This window comes from Taudactylus pleione, unplaced genomic scaffold (assembly GCF_031769625.1).
Source record: "Taudactylus pleione unplaced genomic scaffold, aTauple2 ptg000495l, whole genome shotgun sequence".
NCBI classification, from domain to species: domain Eukaryota; kingdom Metazoa; phylum Chordata; class Amphibia; order Anura; family Myobatrachidae; genus Taudactylus; species Taudactylus pleione.
The window spans coordinates 341,520-359,778 of NW_028284897.1; the positions used below are offsets into that span (position 1 = coordinate 341,520).

At 46.3% G+C, this 18,259-nt stretch overlaps 1 protein-coding gene across 1 annotated transcript in view; it reads left to right on the forward strand.

Annotated features, from left to right (window-relative positions):
• Positions 1-678: 678 nt before the first annotated feature.
• The window catches only part of LOC148502487 (uncharacterized), a 141,644-nt gene continuing 124,063 nt past the window's right edge, over positions 679-18,259 (forward strand). Inside the window, exons 1-7 of the mRNA XM_088449782.1 lie at positions 679-714; positions 1,098-1,176; positions 1,307-1,404; positions 1,649-2,054; positions 5,958-6,398; positions 6,567-6,734; positions 6,903-7,154. Coding sequence (XP_088305908.1) covers positions 1,143-1,176; positions 1,307-1,404; positions 1,649-2,054; positions 5,958-6,398; positions 6,567-6,734; positions 6,903-7,154 — 1,399 coding nt within the window. The 5' untranslated portion in view covers positions 679-714; positions 1,098-1,142. The remainder of the gene's footprint in view (positions 715-1,097; positions 1,177-1,306; positions 1,405-1,648; positions 2,055-5,957; positions 6,399-6,566; positions 6,735-6,902; positions 7,155-18,259) is intronic.

Consider the following 18,259-nt stretch of genomic DNA (forward strand, 5'->3'; position numbering starts at 1 on the left):
CAGTGACATCACTTATATCTATAGTAGTAATACAGGGACATGCCTGGGGAGTGAGTGTTAAGGCTCAGGTCAGACAGTTGGGTATTAGTCCCGCTACGGCCTTGAGGGCTGGCATACCTTGGCTTGATGCGGCCATGTAGCAGCCTTGAGGGCTGATGATGACTGACTGGCATTGGCCAAGGGGCCAGTAGGATGAGGTGCAGCCTTTGGGCTGGTAGCAGCGTCTGGGCTGGTTGTGGCCTGAGGGCCAATAGGATGAGGTGCGGCCTTTGGGCCGGTAGCAGCCTCTGGGCTGAGTAGCAGCCTTTGAGGCCTTAATAACAGTCACTGAAAGGAGTTGCAGCCTATGGGCTGTGAAGCAGCAGGATCTGGGAGTGTCACAGTGACATCACTTATATCTGTAGTAATAATACAGGGACATGACTGGGGAGGTGAGGGGATCTGGAAGTGTCACAGTGATATCAGTTATGCACAATTAACTCTTAATTTCAGCCTTTTACTGATAGCTTCTCCAATACACAGGATTACACAGTAGTGAAGAAGACATTCAGTAAGTGTCAGACACCCAGCAGCCGTCCCTTTGTGTCACGATGACTGAGCAGGACCCAGAGCCCCATCACGGTGCCTCCACCTCACTCACTAACACGTAAGAGAGACATTGACCAGAAGATTCTGGAACTCACCAACAAGATCATTCAGCTGCTGACTGGAGAGGTGACTGCTGGGAATGGGACATTATACAGTAACACCAGGGGATGTGTCTGGGTGATGACTGAAGAGGTAACTGCTGGGAATGGGACATTATACAGTAACACCAGGGGATGTGGGTGATGACTGGAAAGGTGACTGCTGGGAATGGGACATTATACAGTAACACCAGGGGATGTGTCTGGGTGATGACTGGAGAGGTGACTGCTGGGAATGGGACATTATACAGTAACACCAGAGGATGTGTCTGGGTGATAACTGGAGAGGTGACTGCTGGGAATGGGACATTATACAGTAACACAGGGGATGTGTCTTGGTGATGACTGTATCATTGTGTGTGTCAGGTTCCTATAAGATATCAGGATGTCACTATCTATGTCTCCATATAGGAGGGGGTGTATATAGAGGAATACAGGGCTCTGTACAAGGACGTGATGATGGAGAATTATTTGCCCCTCACATCACTGGGTAAGAGGAGACTCGTTTTCTGTACTGGGGAGAGCAGGTATGGGGGCTCCCTATATACATATAATCTATTAATCACATATACAGTATATATAGATATATATAGTACCCAGTTACTGTGTGTCTCCTGCAGATGGACCCAATAACAGAAATACCCCAATGAGATGTCCTCGTCCTCTGTATTCACAGGATTGTACAGAGGAGAATCGCAGGATACCACAGGAGCATCAGGTAGATGGGATTTAGGGTCTCACCAATATACCACAGTGACTGTCACTATATGATCTGTAGAGAAGCGGTGTGTGTCTTATACACTGATATTCTTTTGTTTTATTTCATGTAATTTCATCAGACTTTCTTAAATAATTTTTTTGTGTTATGGGTTATTTAGGATGAAGGTCTGGCATTTATAAAGGTTGAACATATAGAAGAAGAAGACATGTATGTAAGTGATATAAAGGCAGAAGATATAGAGGGAGAAGTAGAGACGTATGTGACTAATATAAAGGCAGAAGATATAGAGGGAGAAGAAGAGACGTATGTGACTGATATGAAGGCAGAAGATATAGAGAGAGAAGAAGAGACGTATGTGACTGATAATAAGGTAGAAGATATAGAGGGAGAGGAAGAGACATATGTGACTAATATGAAGGCAGAAGATATAGAGGGAGAAGAAGAGACGTATGTGACTGATATGAAGGCAGAAGATACAGAGGGAGAAGAAGAGACGAATGTGACTGATATGAAGGCAGAAGATATAGAGGGAGAAGAAGAGACGGATGTAACTGATATTAAGGCAGAAGATATAGAGGGAGAAGAAGAGACGTATGTGAGGGGTGATCAGTGTAAGGAGGAGGAAATCCCTACAGCTATCAGCACAGGTGAGTTAAAACACTTATTACAGAAAAAAGTCACAAATTCTCCTCATTCAGTTACTACAACAATCTCTTATCCTACACCACCTTTTTTCAGTACAAACTAAGGCATTAAATGTGTCTGCCAAGTGGGGAAGTCAGGACTCATCACCCCTATTCTAATCCTACTCTCCCCCTCACATCATGTCACTGTGTGTTACCAGCCCAGAGAACTGACCAGTCTCCACGCACTTTCTGGTGTATCTCATACATCAGGAGCCATCAGCCCCTATTATACTCCTGCTCTCCCCCTCACATCATGTCACTGTGAGTTACCACCCCAGAGATCTGACCAGTCTCCTCCTCACACTCTCTGGTGTATTTCATATGTCAGGAGCCATCAACCTCTATTATAATCATGCTATCTCCTTCACATCATGTCACTGTGTATTTCCTACTTAGAGATCTGACCAGTCTCCTCCCCACACTCTCTGGTGTATCTCATACATCAGCCATCAGTCCCTGTTATACTCCTGCTCACCTCCCCACACTCCCTGGTGTATCTCATACATCTGGAGCCAACAGCCCCTATTATACTCCTGCTCTCCTCCTCACATCATGTCACGGTGTGTGTTACCAGCCCAGAGATCTGACCAGTCTCCTCCCCACACTCTCTGGTGTATCTCATACATCAGGAGCCATCAGCCCCTATTATACTCCTGCCCTCCCCTCACATCATGTCACTGTGTGTTACCAGCCCAGAGATCTGACCAATCTCCCCACACTCCCTGGTGTATCTCATACATCAGGAGCCATCAGTCCCTATTATACTCCTGCTCTCCCCCTCACTTCATGTCACTGTGTGTTACCAGCCCAGAGATCTGACCAGTCTCCTCCCCACACTCTCTGGTGTATCTCATACATCAGGAGCCATCAGCCCCTATTATACTCCTGCTCTCCCCCTCACATCATGTCACTCTGTGTTACCAGCCCAGAGATCTGACCAGTCTCCTCCCCACACTCTCTCATGTATCTCATACATCAGGAGCCATCAGCCCCTATTATACTCCTGCTCTCCTCCTCACATCATGTCACTCTGTGTTACCAGCCCAGAGATCTGACCAGTCTCCTCCCCACACTCTGGTGTATCTCATACATCAGGAGCCATCAGCCCCTATTATACTCCTGCTCTCCCCCTCACATCATGTCACTCTGTGTTACCAGCCCAGATATCTGACCAGTCTCCTCCCCAAACTCTCTGGTGTATCTCATACATCAGGAGCCATCAGCCCCTATTAGACTCCTGCTCTCCTCCTCACATCATGTCACCGTGTGTTACCAGCCCAGAGATCTGACCAGTCTCCTCCCCACACTCTCTGGTGTATCTCATACATCAGTGTAAGGGATGTAGCTGTACTAAATAAATCACTGGTCAATTTGATGAAACCCCATATAACAGCCATGATTCTGGTTTGTGCACTAACACATGTGACAGCACCCATTATGTTTTTTGAATAATATGTGATTGTCAGTATACTGTGTACTACCCATCACACACACAGACACACAACCACACACCCGTAATTGCACAGTTGCTTCTCCACTTTCTGTGCTTGGATGCTCTGTACTGTTACACTTTATCTGCTGACCTGTCTCTGTATCCTGCTCTGCCCTCCTGCTGTCTTCCTCTTTCTGCTGTTACTTATCTATGTCCTGCACCATTCCCCTTTCCTGTCCTGGTTCCTCCCCTGCTCTGTGCCATTCCCCTACCCTGTCTTTCTGCCTCCCCCACTCTGTGCCCTGCACCATTCCCCTATCCTATCCTTCCTTCCTGTCCTGCTCTGTGCCATTCCCCTACCCTGTCCTGCTGCCTCCCCCACTCTGTGCCTTGCACTATTCCCCTACCCTATACTGCTGCCTCCCCTGCTCTGTGCCATTCCCCTAACCTGTTCTTCTGCCTCCCCTGCTCTGTGCCATTCCCCTACCCTGTTCTTCTGCCTCCCCTGCTCTGTGCCATTCCCCTACACTGTTCTTCTACCTCCCCTACTCTGTGCCCTGCGCCATTCCCCTAGCCTGTCCTACTGCCTTTGTGCCATTTCCCTACCCTGTCCTGCTGCCTCTCCTGCTCCGTGTCATTCTTCTACTGTGTCCTGCTGCCTATCCCACTCTGCCCTTGGACATTCCCTACCCTGTCCTGCTGCCTCCCTCGCTCTGTACACTTGGGCATTCCCTTACCCTGTTCTGCTGCCTCCCCTGCTCTGTACGCTTGCGCATTCCGCTACGCTGCCTTGCCTCCCCCGCTCTGTACCCTTGGGCATTCCCCTACTATGTGCCATTCCCCTCTCCTGCTGCCTCCTCTTTGTGCCTTTCCTCTACTGTGTCCTGCTGCCTCCCTCGCTCTGCCCTTGGACATTCCCTACCCTGTCCTGCCGCCTCCTCCGCTCTGTACCCTGCACCATTCCCCTGCACCATCAGGTCCTGCTGCCTCCCCTGCTCAGTGCCATTCCCCTCTCCTGCTGCCTCCTCTGCTCTGTGCCTTTCCTCTACTGTGTCCTGCGGCCTCCCTCACTCTGCCCTTGGGCATTCCCTATCCTGTACTGCTGCCTCCCTCGCTCTGTGCTATTCCCCTACCCGTCCTGCTGCCTCCTCTACTCTGTGCCCTCTGCCGTTCTCCTACCTTGTCCTGCTGCCTCCCTCACTGTGTACTGCGCCATTCCCATAGCCTGTCCAGCTGCCTCCCCCGCTCCGTGCCCTGCTCTATTCCCCTACCCTGTCCTGCTGCCTCCCCCGCTCTGTGCCCTGCTCTATTCGCCTACCCTGTCCTTCTGCCTCTGTGCCCTGCTCTATTCCCCTACTGTATCCTGCTGCCTCCCCCGCTCTGTGCCGTTCCCCTACCCTGTCCTGCTGCCTCCCCCGCTCTGTGCCCTGCTCTATTCCCCTACTGTGTCCTGCTGCCTCCCCGCTCTGTGCCGTTCCCCTACCCTGTCCTGCTGCCTCCCCCGCTCTGTGCCCTGCTCTATTCCCCTACCCTGTACTGCTGCCTCTGTGCCCTGCTCTATTCCCCTACTGTGTCCTGCTGCCTCCCCTGCTCTGTGCCGTTCCTCTACCCTGTCCTGCTGCCTCCCCCGCTCTGTGCCGTTCCCCTACCCTGTCCTGCTGCCTCCCCCTCTGTGTTCCATCATCATTCTGTGTTGCTCTGTCCTATCGCTCTTCCTCCCTCTGAGCAGTTAAATACAGTGAATCATTACCCTAATTTAGTAGCATGACTCTGATGGGGCTTCTCTCCCTGAGGATGACCAGAGGACCATATAGAGGCTGCTTTTGCTATTTATGTATCCACCTGGAAAACTTTGTGTAGTGTGGACGCAGCTGTTAGTAATTATCCCATAAGTTTCCCCTGTTTATGTATGAGGGCGGTCTAGATGGATATTGTAGTTCACCAGCATCACTGGTTGAGATTGTCCTTGTGGCTGGATCTATGACTTGTGCAGATAATGTGCTTGTGTCATTTTATCTGTTCAATTAGAGTCTTGTTTCTTGTTGGTTCATTTGTTAATGTAATAATGTGGTCACTGTTTGTATATGCAAATTAAACAAAATTAAACAGCTAAACCTCTTCATTTATAATAACATGGTGGTGTAGTGGGGTTAGGATTGCTGACTCACAGCACTAAGTTCATGAGTTTAATTTTCAACCAAAGTGATGAGTGGAGTTTTGCATTTTTTTTCCTGGAAAAATCATACTGGCAGGTTAATTGACCTGTGACCAAATAAAGCATATTGTGTGTGCGAGTAGATACGGTTGTGAATATAGATTGTAAGCCTATTGGCCAAATATTCTCTGTAAAGCGCAATGAAATGTGTGAGCCTTATGAAGAGCTCTGAATAATAATAATAATAATAATAATAATACAGTTATTGTATTTCCAGCAGATGGACGCACAAGCAGGAATGACTTAGAGGGAAATCTCATCTTGTCTACAGATATTAAAATAGAAGATAACATCACACAGGAATCTCCAGGAGATAATCCCGTTACACTAAATATACATCCCTCTAATTGTGACCAATGTTCTCCTGATACCTCAGCTTTTGTTACACATAGTGCAGCTCATACATCTGATAAAATATTTCCCTGTTCTGTGTGTGGGAAATGTTTTACATATAAATCACAACTTGTTACACATCAGAGATATCACACAGGTGAGAAACCATTTCCATGTTCTGAGTGTAGTAAATGTTTTAGACAGAAATCAGATCTTGTTACACATCATAGAAATCACACAGGTGAGAGGCCATTTCCATGCTCTGAGTGTGGGAAATGTTTTACACAGAAATCAGATCTTGTTATACATCAGAGATGTCACACAGGTGAGAGGCCATTTCCATGCTCTGAGTGTGGAAAATATTTTAAACTGAAATCACAGCTTGTTATACATCAGAGAAGTCACACAGGTGAGCAACCATTTCCTTGTTCTGAGTGTGGGAAATATTTTACACGGCAATTATATCTTGTTGTGCATCAGAGAAGTCACACAGGTGAGAGGCCATTTCCATGCTCTGAGTGTAGTAAATGTTTTACACAGAAATCAGATCTTGTTACACATCAGAGAAGTCACACAGGTGAGAGGCCATTTCCATGCTCTGAGTGTGGAAAATGTTTTAAACAGAAATCAGATCTTGTTATACATCAGAGATGTCACACAGGTGAGAGGCCATTTCCATGCCCTAAGTGTGGAAAATATTTTAAACTGAAATCACATCTTGTTAGACATCAGAGAAGTCACACAGGTGAGAAACCATTTCCATGTTCTGAGTGTGGGAAATATTTTACACGGAAATCAGGTCTTGTTGTGCATCAGAGAAGTCACACAGGTGAGAGGCCATTTACATGTTCTGAGTGTGAGAAATGTTTTACATATAAATCAGATCTTGTTATTCATCAGAGATGTCACACAGGTGAGAAACCATTTCCATGTTCTGAATGTGGGAAATGTTTTACACGGAAATCAACTCTTGTTAAACATCAGAGACGTCACACAGGTGAGAAGCCATTTCCATGTTCTGAGTGTGAGAAATGTTTTACATATAAATCAGATCTTGTTATTCATCAGAGAAGTCACACAGGTGTAAAATCATTCCCATGCTCTGAGTGTGGGAAATGTTTTACACGGAAAACCAACCTTGTTACACATCAGATGTCACACATGAGAAAAGTATTTCTATGAACTAATACAAAACAGGGTTTTAGTAACACAGTATTTTAAGTTCTTCATCCGCAGATAATTGGTATGTGTGTCATATAAAAAGAGGAGGAATGTACAGCGCCAGAGAAATCTCAACAACAATAAATAATATAGGGCTTGGTAAAGATGCATTAAAATGTATAATATCTAATATGAATATACACAGGGAATTATATATATATATATCAGTATGATTCCAGTATCAGAATATACCGTGATACTTTCCATGTGGTTCTCATTATGCCTAAATCTAAGCTCTTCATATTCTATATTTCTACTTCAGGGTCCATAGGGTATCCACAGGATACCTTGGGGTATAGGTGTGACGTCAGTCGCAGGGCACCAAAGAGTTAAGCTTTCAGCCTCCCAGGATGCACTAGGTCCCCCTCCTATACCCCGCCCCCAGGCCAAGGCACCTCAGTTTAGTTTGGTGCCCGGCCGGAGTCGGGTGCACCTGTTGGAGTGGGGGCTAGAAGAGCCCCTGAAGCTTATTCTTCATGCAGCTGTGGCTGCACAACTGGATGAACAGCATGGACAGTCAGTCCTGACGTCCATGCTGTCTTCCCTACACCCCGCCGGTACCAGAACGCCGGTACTGATCCGGGGATGCTGGTGGGCGTCTGGGGTCACAGCTAGCGGTGACCCCAGATGCTCCGGACCATGGCCGGATTCAAGGGGGACAGAGGTAAGCAGCGGGGTCCCGCGGTGGGTCCCCGCTGATCACATGGTCCTAAGTCCCCAGGCAGGGGGCTCCCTGGGGACTGGCTGCAGCGTGGAGCCAGGCGACCAACCTGCGCTTCCACTACCCCCTGGGACAGCGGACCGCAGCAGAGCGGTAGCGCTGCGGCGTCCCAGGGGTTAAATGCATGCCAGGGGAGCGCGCCTTCCCTGTCTCACAGCCGGCGCCTCCCCCGCTGCACACAGCCCTCTCTGCACTGTGCTGACTGGTCCTGTGTCAGCGTTCCTCCCCCAGGCCAGCTTCTCTCTGCTCCTCGGCGGCCATCTTCTCTGCAACGCATGGTGAACGCTGCTGGAAGTCTGGAAGGAAGCATCGTGGTCTGGGTCCCCCCGCATACCTCTCCTCCGCTGTGGCTCAGGTCTGTGTATGCAGCGCTGTGTCCTACCAGGCCCTGTGTCTGTGTAGTTGAGTGATCAGCGCTGTTAGTGCAGGAATTGTTATTTCTCTGCATTGTATGTGACTGTGCTAGCGCTGCCTGTAACTATTCTTCACTAAACTGTCAGCTTTATTACTGTCCCTGTTCTTTCTGCTAAAGCCCTTGCGGTGCGGTGCTGCAGGGTGGTCTCTCGCCTATTTAATACTTAATTGGTGAGAGAGGTCACATACGTGGTGCCATCATGTCTGAAAGTGATTTTCCCCTCCGGCTACAGTGTACCACGTGCAAAGTACCGTTAGCGGAGGGGGAGGGTAGCGCGGAGGGCCTTTGCCGGCAGTGTTGTCCATGGCGCGGCCTATTACGGTTACAGCACTGGTACAGGAGCCGCCCTGGGCTTGTTTCGCTCAGGCGTTAACAGCTTTAGTGGGCCAGTTAGCTCCGCAGCCCGCGTTTACTCCGATGGGTTTGTCCCAGCAGTCTGTGGTGTCGTCACCCATGCAGGGGTTCCCACGACAATTGGTGGTACCCCACAGTCTCCCTATTTCCCCGCACCCGGGTTCTCAGGAGCCAGCGTGGGTTAACTCCCTGACGAGTTCTTTACAGCACTTGTCGGATGTATTGCAAGGGGAGTCTGTGATGCGGCCTCATAAAAGGCCGGTGGCGTCTCTGTCCGCTCCTTATGAGGATGACGAAGGGACGTCTGATGATGGGGAGATTCTGGATCCTTACGATCAGGAACCTTTCCATACTAAGGACGCTGATGCTAAGTCCAAAGTATATATTCCTGGACTTATTCGGGCGGTCCGCACAGCCTTGGTGATTGAGGACGAAGTTCCCCCAGCGGCTAAATCTAAGTATGCCTTTTTCAAAGATGTGAAGGGCGATGCCACAGTCTTTCCTCTTTCGGGTCAGTTGGTGGACCATTTAGAGGAGGCGTGGAAACAACCTGGCAAAAGATACCAGCCGCAGAGACGCCTGGCGGTGGCTTATCCGTTCGCGGATAATTATTTTGCTAAGTGTGAATCCCCTCCACAGGTGGATTCTCACGTGACCCGTCTTGTCCGTAGTGCCACATTGCCGATGCCATCCATGTCCTCCCTTAAGGATGCTACGGACTGCAAGGTAGAAATCTGCCTGAAGTCCGCTTATTCCCTTGCAGGGGGGGCAGCACGGCCGGCTATGGCCATTTGCTGGGTTGCCAGAGCGATGGAGCGCTGGGCGGATTCATTAGAGGCTTCTTTTGAATCCGACTGTCCGGCCGAACAAGCGGAGTTGATTGGCAATCTCCGTGATTCGGCCACCTACATCAACGAGGCGGCTCTAGACATTAGTACTCTGGTGTCTAGAATTTCTTCAGCAGCGGTAGCTGCTCGTCGCACCTTGTGGCTGCGATCCTGGAAGGCGGACGCAGATCCAAGAAAGGTCTGGAAGCGTTGCCGTTTACCGGAGAAGTTCTCTTCGGTCCGGATCTGGATAAGATTGTGGCCACGCTGGCGGCAGCCAAATCTGCTTGTCTCCCGTCGGCCGCTGCTCCTTCTGGTTCTGGACCATCGTCCTTTCGGTCATCTAGGGCCCAGGGCAGGCCCAAACCACAGTCGTTTCCTCGACAGGCTGGCCCTAAGAAATCGGGCAAGCCCCGGAAACAGGCATGGAGTACCAGACGTCCGGCCCCCAAGCCAGATGACAAGCCTGCGGCCTGACGGTCCGGGTCTCCCCTTGGGGGATCCCAGGGTGGGAGGCCGCCTGCTGCAGTTCTCCCGGTGTTGGTCGTTCACTACGACAGACACTTGGGTTCTGGAGGTGGTCTCTCACGGGTACGCCCTCTCCTTCCGGCACAGACCCCCGGCTCGATTCTTCACCACGGGTCTACCATCAGACCGGAACAAGGCTACGGAGCTGCGGAAGGTATTGCACACTATGCTCCAGGCTGGAGTTATAGTGCCTGTTCCATTCTCCCAGAGGGGCCAGGGTTTCTATTCAAATCTATTTTTGGTACAGAAACCCAATGGGTCATATCGTCCGATTCTCAACCTCAAAGCACTCAACAAGTCTTTGCGGGTCCCGAAGTTTCGGATGGAGACCCTACGGTCCATCATTCTGGCGCTGGAACCTGGGGACTACATGGTGTCATTGGACATACAGGACGCTTACCTGCATGTCCCTATTCTTTTGCGCCATCAAGAGTTCTTTCGGTTTGCAACCGCAGCGACCATTTCCAGTTTCGGGCGTTACCTTTTGGCCTGGCGACAGCACCACGTGTTTCACCAAGGTGATGACGGTCATGGCGGCTTCTCTGCGGCTGCAAGGAGTCCGCATGTTGCCGTACTTGGACGACCTGTTATTGGTGACAGGATCTCCAGAGCTCCTGTTACACCACTTGGACCTGACCATTGCACTGCTGCAACGGCACGGCTGGCTAATCAACTGGCAGAAGTCCACTCTAATCCCGTCTCGGAGGATTCTGCATCTTGGAGCCTTATTGAACTCGGGACAGCAAAGGATCTTCGTGACGGAGGACAAGATCTCTGCTTTACAGTCAAGGGTGCGCAGTTGTCTGCACAGCCGCCGGGTGTCCTTACACTCGGCGATGAGGTTACTGGGCTCCATGGTGTCGGTGTTCGACATGGTGGAATACGCCCTGTTTCACTCCAGACCTCTGCAGCACCTGATCCTGTCCAAGTGGAACGGGCTGCCTCAGTCTCTGAAGTTCCAGACGATTGTGCTCACCCCGGAGGTTCGCCTGTCCCTTGCGTGGTGGTTAAAGACGACCCACCTCAACAAGGGACGTCCGTTCTGGGTTCCAAATTGGGTCCTGTTGACAACGGACGCCAGTCTTCGGGGCTGGGGAGCAGTTTCGGGTCCACACTTGTTCCAGGGCAGGTGGACGCCGACAGAAGCGGAGCTTCCAATAAATATCTTGGAACTCCGTGCGGTCTTCAATGCTCTCCTGCAGGCACAGCGGTTTCTCCAGGGTCACCCGGTGCAGGTCCAGTCGGACAATGCTACCACCGTGGCCTACATAAACAGGCAAGGAGGAACTCGCAGTCGGGAGGCTCTCGTAGAGGTCTCTCGGATCCTGGTTTGGGCGGAGCGCAATCTTCCGGCCATATCAGCGGTCTTCATCCCGGGAGTGCTAAATTGGCAGGCGGACTTTCTAAGTCGCCAGGACGTTCATCCAGGGGAATGGTCCCTGCACCCGGACGTTTTTCAACTACTGGTGGACAGGTGGGGTCTTCCAGAAATCGACCTCATGGCGTCCCGGCACAACAACAAGTTGCCGGTGTACGGGTCTCGCACAAGAGACGAAGGGGCGTCTCTGGTGGATGCTCTGTCCGTCCGGTGGACGTTCAGGTTCACATACCTGTTCCCTCCGGTCTCCCTTCTTCCACGGGTAGTCCGGAAATTCAAACAGGAAGGAGGGATGCTCCTGTTGATAGCTCCCGCGTGGCCCAGACGGCACTGGTTCTCAGACCTTCAGGGTCTGTCCGTGGACAGTCCTCTGCGGTTGCCGCTACGACCGGACATTCTGTCTCAGGGTCCTTGTCTTCACCCGGACCTGACTCGGCTGTCTTTGGCGGCGTGGCTATTGAGACGGCCATGCTGAGGTCCCGGGGGTTTTCCAGCTCTGTGGTGCGTACCATGTTACGAGCTCGGAAACCGTCTTCCGCGAGGATATACCATCGCGTGTGGCATATGTTCTTCCAGTGGTGTCGACCGAGAGGTTATGCACCGCGGGAGTTTCGTCTGTCTCGGATTCTCGCCTTCCTGCAAGCGGGACTAGATCATGGGCTTCGCCTTGTTTCTTTGAAGGTACAGGTTTCGGCCCTATCTGTCTGGTTTCACCGTAGGATTGCTACAATCCCGGATGTGCGCACCTTTATGCAAGGTGTTCTCCGTATTCAGCCGCCCTTTGTTCCACCTGTGGCGCCTTGGGATTTGGCTGTGGTCCTGAGGGCTCTCCAAGGACCGCCGTTTGAACCACTGGGCTCAGTGGATATTAAATGGCTAACAGCTAAGACTGTTTTCCTTCTGGCCGTTGCTTCAGCCAGACGTGTTTCTGAGTTAGGGGCTCTTTCTTGTAGACCCCCTTTCTTGGTTTTTCATGGGAACAGGGCAGTGCTCCGCACTCGGCCCAAGTTTCTTCCCAAAGTTGTTTCCCAGTTTCATGTTAACGAGGAAATAGTTGTTCCGGCCTTTAACTCACCGGGTCTTTCCGTGGGTGAGGCCTCTTTGGATGTTGTGCGGGCCTTAAGGACTTATGTGGACCGCACTTCTTTGTTTAGGAAGTCGGACGCTTTGTTGTCCTCTATGGCTTCTGTAAAAAGGGTTGGCCTGCTTCAAAGCAAACTTTGGCAGCCTGGATCCGTATGGCTATTTCTGAAGCTTATCTTCATGAAGGCCTACCGGTCCCTCCTTCTCTGAAGGCTCATTCCACTAGGTCTGTGGGTCCTTCGTGGGCAGCTTGACGTGGTGCCTCGGCAGTTCAGATCTGCAAGGCTGCTACGTGGTCTTCTGTCCATACCTTCGTGAGGTATTACAGGTTTGACACCTTCGCCTCTCAGGATGCTTCCTTCGGGCGGCGGATTCTCCTTTCTGCACAGGAGCGTCCCCACCCTTAAAGGATACTGCTTTGGGACATCCCCAAGGTATCCTGTGGATACCCTATGGACCCTGAAGTAGAAAATATGAGATATGGTAAGAACTTACCCTTGTTATCTCTATTTCTACGAAGTCCATAGGGTTCCACAGGACTCCCGCCCTGTCGCACCTGTGCTGCAGATGGGCTTTGCTCTGGTCACCGGTTTTCCGTCTCCCTCTGGTGAGAATGTGATTCTTGTATGTGTCCAGATCTTTGTTCTCTCTCTTCCTTCTCCTCCTCCGGCCTATGGCTTGGTAACTAACTGAGGTGCCTTGGCCTGGGGGCGGGGTATAGGAGGGGGACCTAGTGCATCCTGGGAGGCTGAAAGCTTAACTCTTTGGTGCCCTGCGACTGACGTCACACCTATACCCCAAGGTATCCTGTGGAACCCTATGGACTTCGTAGAAATAGAGATAACAAGGGTAAGTTCTTACCATATCTCATATTATTTGCAGAATAAATCTCCAATAGGAATCTAGGACGAATATTAATTTGCTTAGATATATATATTATATCTGCCCTTATTAGTGTAATTGGGTGTGATCATAGCATGTGACTCACTAGTGGACACTATCGCACGTTATTACTAATATCAACATAACTATGCAATATGGTATTATAATGTGTTTATAACGTGACCTTTATCCCAGTGATGCTGCCGCTATACAGATCACTAATCGTTATCTTACTATATCAGGTATGTAATTTATACCTTATGGTGTTATAACTTAGGAGAATCGCTATGATATATATAACATGTGATAATTGGATTGGTCAGCTCCATCACGTGACATTGTACTCATGCTATGTGCCCGGAGACCTGTATTTCTATATCTTCACCATGACAACTCTTACTCATTGTTACTGGTGTAACTGGTCACGTGATTGCGGTTTACCATGTGACTGGGTGGAACAAATTGCAGAAAATCCAGCAAGAGGCTTGGATGATATCTCCTTGATTGGTCCATTCCAGTCATGTGTGTGTTTGTGTTTATATCACATGACCGGGTGGATCTGATTGTCCAGACTCCCTCTCATTCTGGAACTCTGCAGCAGAGATTGACATGATTGGTTCGTTCCGATCATGTGCTGTTGAATACATCATGTGACATGGACTTGGGCCCGGCTGCTGTGCTGCATTAATTGGTATATGGAACTTTTTATTCTTACCTTTTATATTGTTTTTACAAACTCATTTGCTGATTATACATTAGGCAATGATTGTTTTCTATGTAATATATTTATTCTTATATATGGCATGGCTAATTATGGTTCCCCTCCTAAACCTTGGGTATATAAGGCAGCCATATTATACTGTATGATACACGCTTCTGATGAGGTTGTGGGTCTAATTCCTCACCGAAACGCGTTAGTAACTTTATACACTGGACAGGTTTGGGCCACTTGTCCTTCCTTATCTGGACCAGGAGTGAAAGCAGGAATATGGGAACATCCAGCGATTACACCGGCCAGCCATCACCCACTGCGAGCTTTCCTGCTAAAGACTGGACGGACTTCTGTCACAGCAACCTGGTAATATAACTATCTGCCAACTGGCCATTACCCGGATGCACCAAACTTCTTTCCATTACCTATTAGCTTGTGACGTCACCATTTACATCTGGTTCTCTATTTACTATTATTGGTGCCCACTTATTTGTAATCAGAATTTGTCTGAATACCAGTGACCTATGTTTTATATGATCTATGTGTTATGTTTCTAATTTCTATTATTTGATATTTTCATATTAAATACTATAATATTTTTGTATCTTTATCAGGCCGTATATTATTTATTGTTGTTTATATTTCCCTAGCGCTGTACAACCCTCCTCTTTGTATAATGTGTTATATCTTATTGGAGGATGACCCCCATCTGTGTATAGCTGCTATATAACTCCTCATACATCACCTATCAGATCTAATCTTTCCTAATCCTCCATGTGTCATTAATATAAGACTGGAATAGATCACTCGGGTGACACTTATAGTATTGTCTTTATTCTATTAGATATCAGCACCACTCTCTGCAGTAATAACAGACCACGTCATTGTTATATAGGGGATACATTTTATGTATATCAGTCATACACAGAGAAGATAAATACATTATTATACTATTAGATATCGGCACCACTCTCTGCAGTAATAACAGACCACATCATTGTTATATAGGGGATACATTTTATGTATATCAGTCATACACAGAGAAGATAAATACATTATTATACTATTAGATATCAGCACCACTCTCTGCAGTAATAACAGACCACGTCATTGTTATATAGGGGATACATTTTATGTATATCAGTCATACACGGAGAAGATAAATACATTATTATACTATTAGATATCAGCACCACTCTCTGCAGTAATAACAGACCACGTCATTGTTATATAGGGGATACATTTTATGTATATCAGTCATACACGGAGAAGATAAATACATTATTATACTATTAGATATCAGCACCACTCTCTGCAGTAATAACAGACCACGTCGTTGTTATATAGGGGATACATTTTATGTATATCAGTCATACACGGAGAAGATAAAATACATTATTATACTATTAGATATCAGCACCACTCCGCAGTAATAACAGACCACGTCATTGTTATATAGGGGATACATTTTATGTATATCAGTCATACACGGAGAAGATAAATACATTATTATACTATTAGATATCAGCACCACTCTGCAGTAATAACAGACCACGTTGTTGTTATATAGGGGATACATTTTATGTATATCAGTCATACACAGAGAAGATAAAATACATTATTATACTATTAGATATCGGCACCACTCTATGCAGTAATAACAGACCACGTCATTGTTATATAGGGGATACATTTTATGTATATCAGTCATACACGGAGAAGATAAATACATTATTATTCTATTAGATATCAGCACCACTCTCTGCAGTAATAACAGACCACATCATTGTTATATAGGGGATACATTTTATGTATATCAGTCATACACAGAGAAGATAAATACATTATTATACTATTAGATATCAGCACCACTCTGCAGTAATAACAGACCACGTCATTGTTATATAGGGGGATACATTTTATGTATATCAGTCATACACAGAGAAGATAAATACATTATTATACTATTAGATATCAGCACCACTCTCTGCAGTAATAACAGACCACGTCGTTGTTATATAGGGGATACATTTTATGTATATCAGTCATACTCGGAGAAGATAAAATACATTATTAGTCTATTAGATATCAGCACCACTCTCTGCAGTAATAACAGACCACGTCGTTGTTATATAGGGGATACATTTTATGTATATCAGTCATACACAGAGAAGATAAATACATTATTATACTATTAGATATCAGCACCACTCTCTGCAGTAATAACAGACCACGTCATTGTTATATAGGGGATACATTTTATGTATATCAGTCATACACAGAGAAGATAAATACATTATTATACTATTAGATATCAGCACCACTCTGCAGTAATAACAGACCACGTCATTGTTATATAGAGGATACATATTATGTATATCAGTCATACTCGGAGAAGATAATTACTGACTGTGCATTAGAGATTCAATGGACTTAATTCAATAGGGAGTCAGCGTCCTTCTTATTAGCGGCGGCCATTTTTGCAGAGATTTTTATCGGAAGACCCATTTAAAATACAAAATTAAAATGAAACAAGAAATATAAAATTAATAACTTTTAAAACAACATATAAAAGAATAAATCCTGTGCAAATATGCAGAAATGTAATAAAATCCTATGAGTAGCAGCTGTTTTAACAAGATATATCAAAAGAACACCATTTAATAAAACCATGTGGACAAAAATAATAATAACATATAGAATAATAATTTGGAGCAATTGCTTATCAAAGAAAATAAAATATGGTGGGAAGTTGCTACATTAGAAAGGTATCTGGCCAATCATTTAATCCCAAGGGGACTCAAAATTAATAAAAGGGCTAGCTTCTCTACATCTACAGAACAATTCAAGGAAAAATGGGATAATATCATTAAGGATTGTTCTCTTAGATTAATAGAATTAATTATTGAGGAGAGAAGAAGAGAACTCCGTAAATTTGAGGAGGAAATTAATACATGCAAAATTCTGACTACTCCCTTTATCAATTCACTATATTATAAAGAAAAAGAAACGATTATTGAAGATAGATTGGGGAGATCAGAACAAATTCTTATTAAAAGGAAATTTAATAAATATATTAGACATGAAGGAAGCAGAATTGGAAATAAATAGAAATGTCAATAATTCAAAAATAGAGAAAGAAGTACAGAAACCTCCTTTAAGGTTTAATCAAATAAAAGAAAGTAATTCTCAAACTCAAACCTTCAAGCATAGGAGAGAAAGATGGGTTAATCCAATTGAAAATAATCAAAACTCCCAAAATATGCATGGAATGGGTAGAATTAGGAATATTCCACAATGGAAGAATTCTGGATCCAATTATAGAAGGAATGATCGACATAATGAATATCCACAAAAAGAAAGACATTGGGAGGATACAAAATTTAAAAATAGTGAAAGGACTAATCGGCATAACGAATATCCCCCAGAAAAAAGGCCTTGGGAGGACATGAGGTCTAAAAATAACAGATTCCACACGTTGGAACATGAAAGTCTTTTGTCCTCTTCTTTTTTAGAGCTAACAAGGAGACCATCCAAGTGGAGATAAAAGGTCCCTTTAGAGGGTCAAGGGGGGGAAAAATTAAAAAGGAAAGAAAAAAGTGTTATAATAAGAAAAAGATCACGACTTATAAAAATAAACAGCGAAATAAAGAGGGAGAAGGTACATTAGGCGGACAGTCAGAAAAAGAAGGAATTCCTTGTGAAAAAGCAGAAGAACTTGGGAAAACTAAAATCTTTAATTTAAGTACTCATGTTCTGTTGGAAGAGGAAAGGTCAGTATTGGAAAAAGGGTTACAATTCGCACCTTCAACTCGAATCAACCAGTTTGAAATTTTTATTGATGTCGAGAAATTTCTGAGAAAACTTACCTTAAAAAAGTTTTTCAAATTACAAAAAGAAAGAGAAACTAATGAGGAAGTTCAGGCTTTGACTCCCTTTAAACCGAAATCAACCTTTTTTCCCTCTCATTTGAAGGGCTGTTTCATTGAAACTTTTAGTAGCCTTGTGAGAGTGGATTTAGAGAAATTAGATTAAAAAAAGTTCAAACTAAATATCACTAGAAAA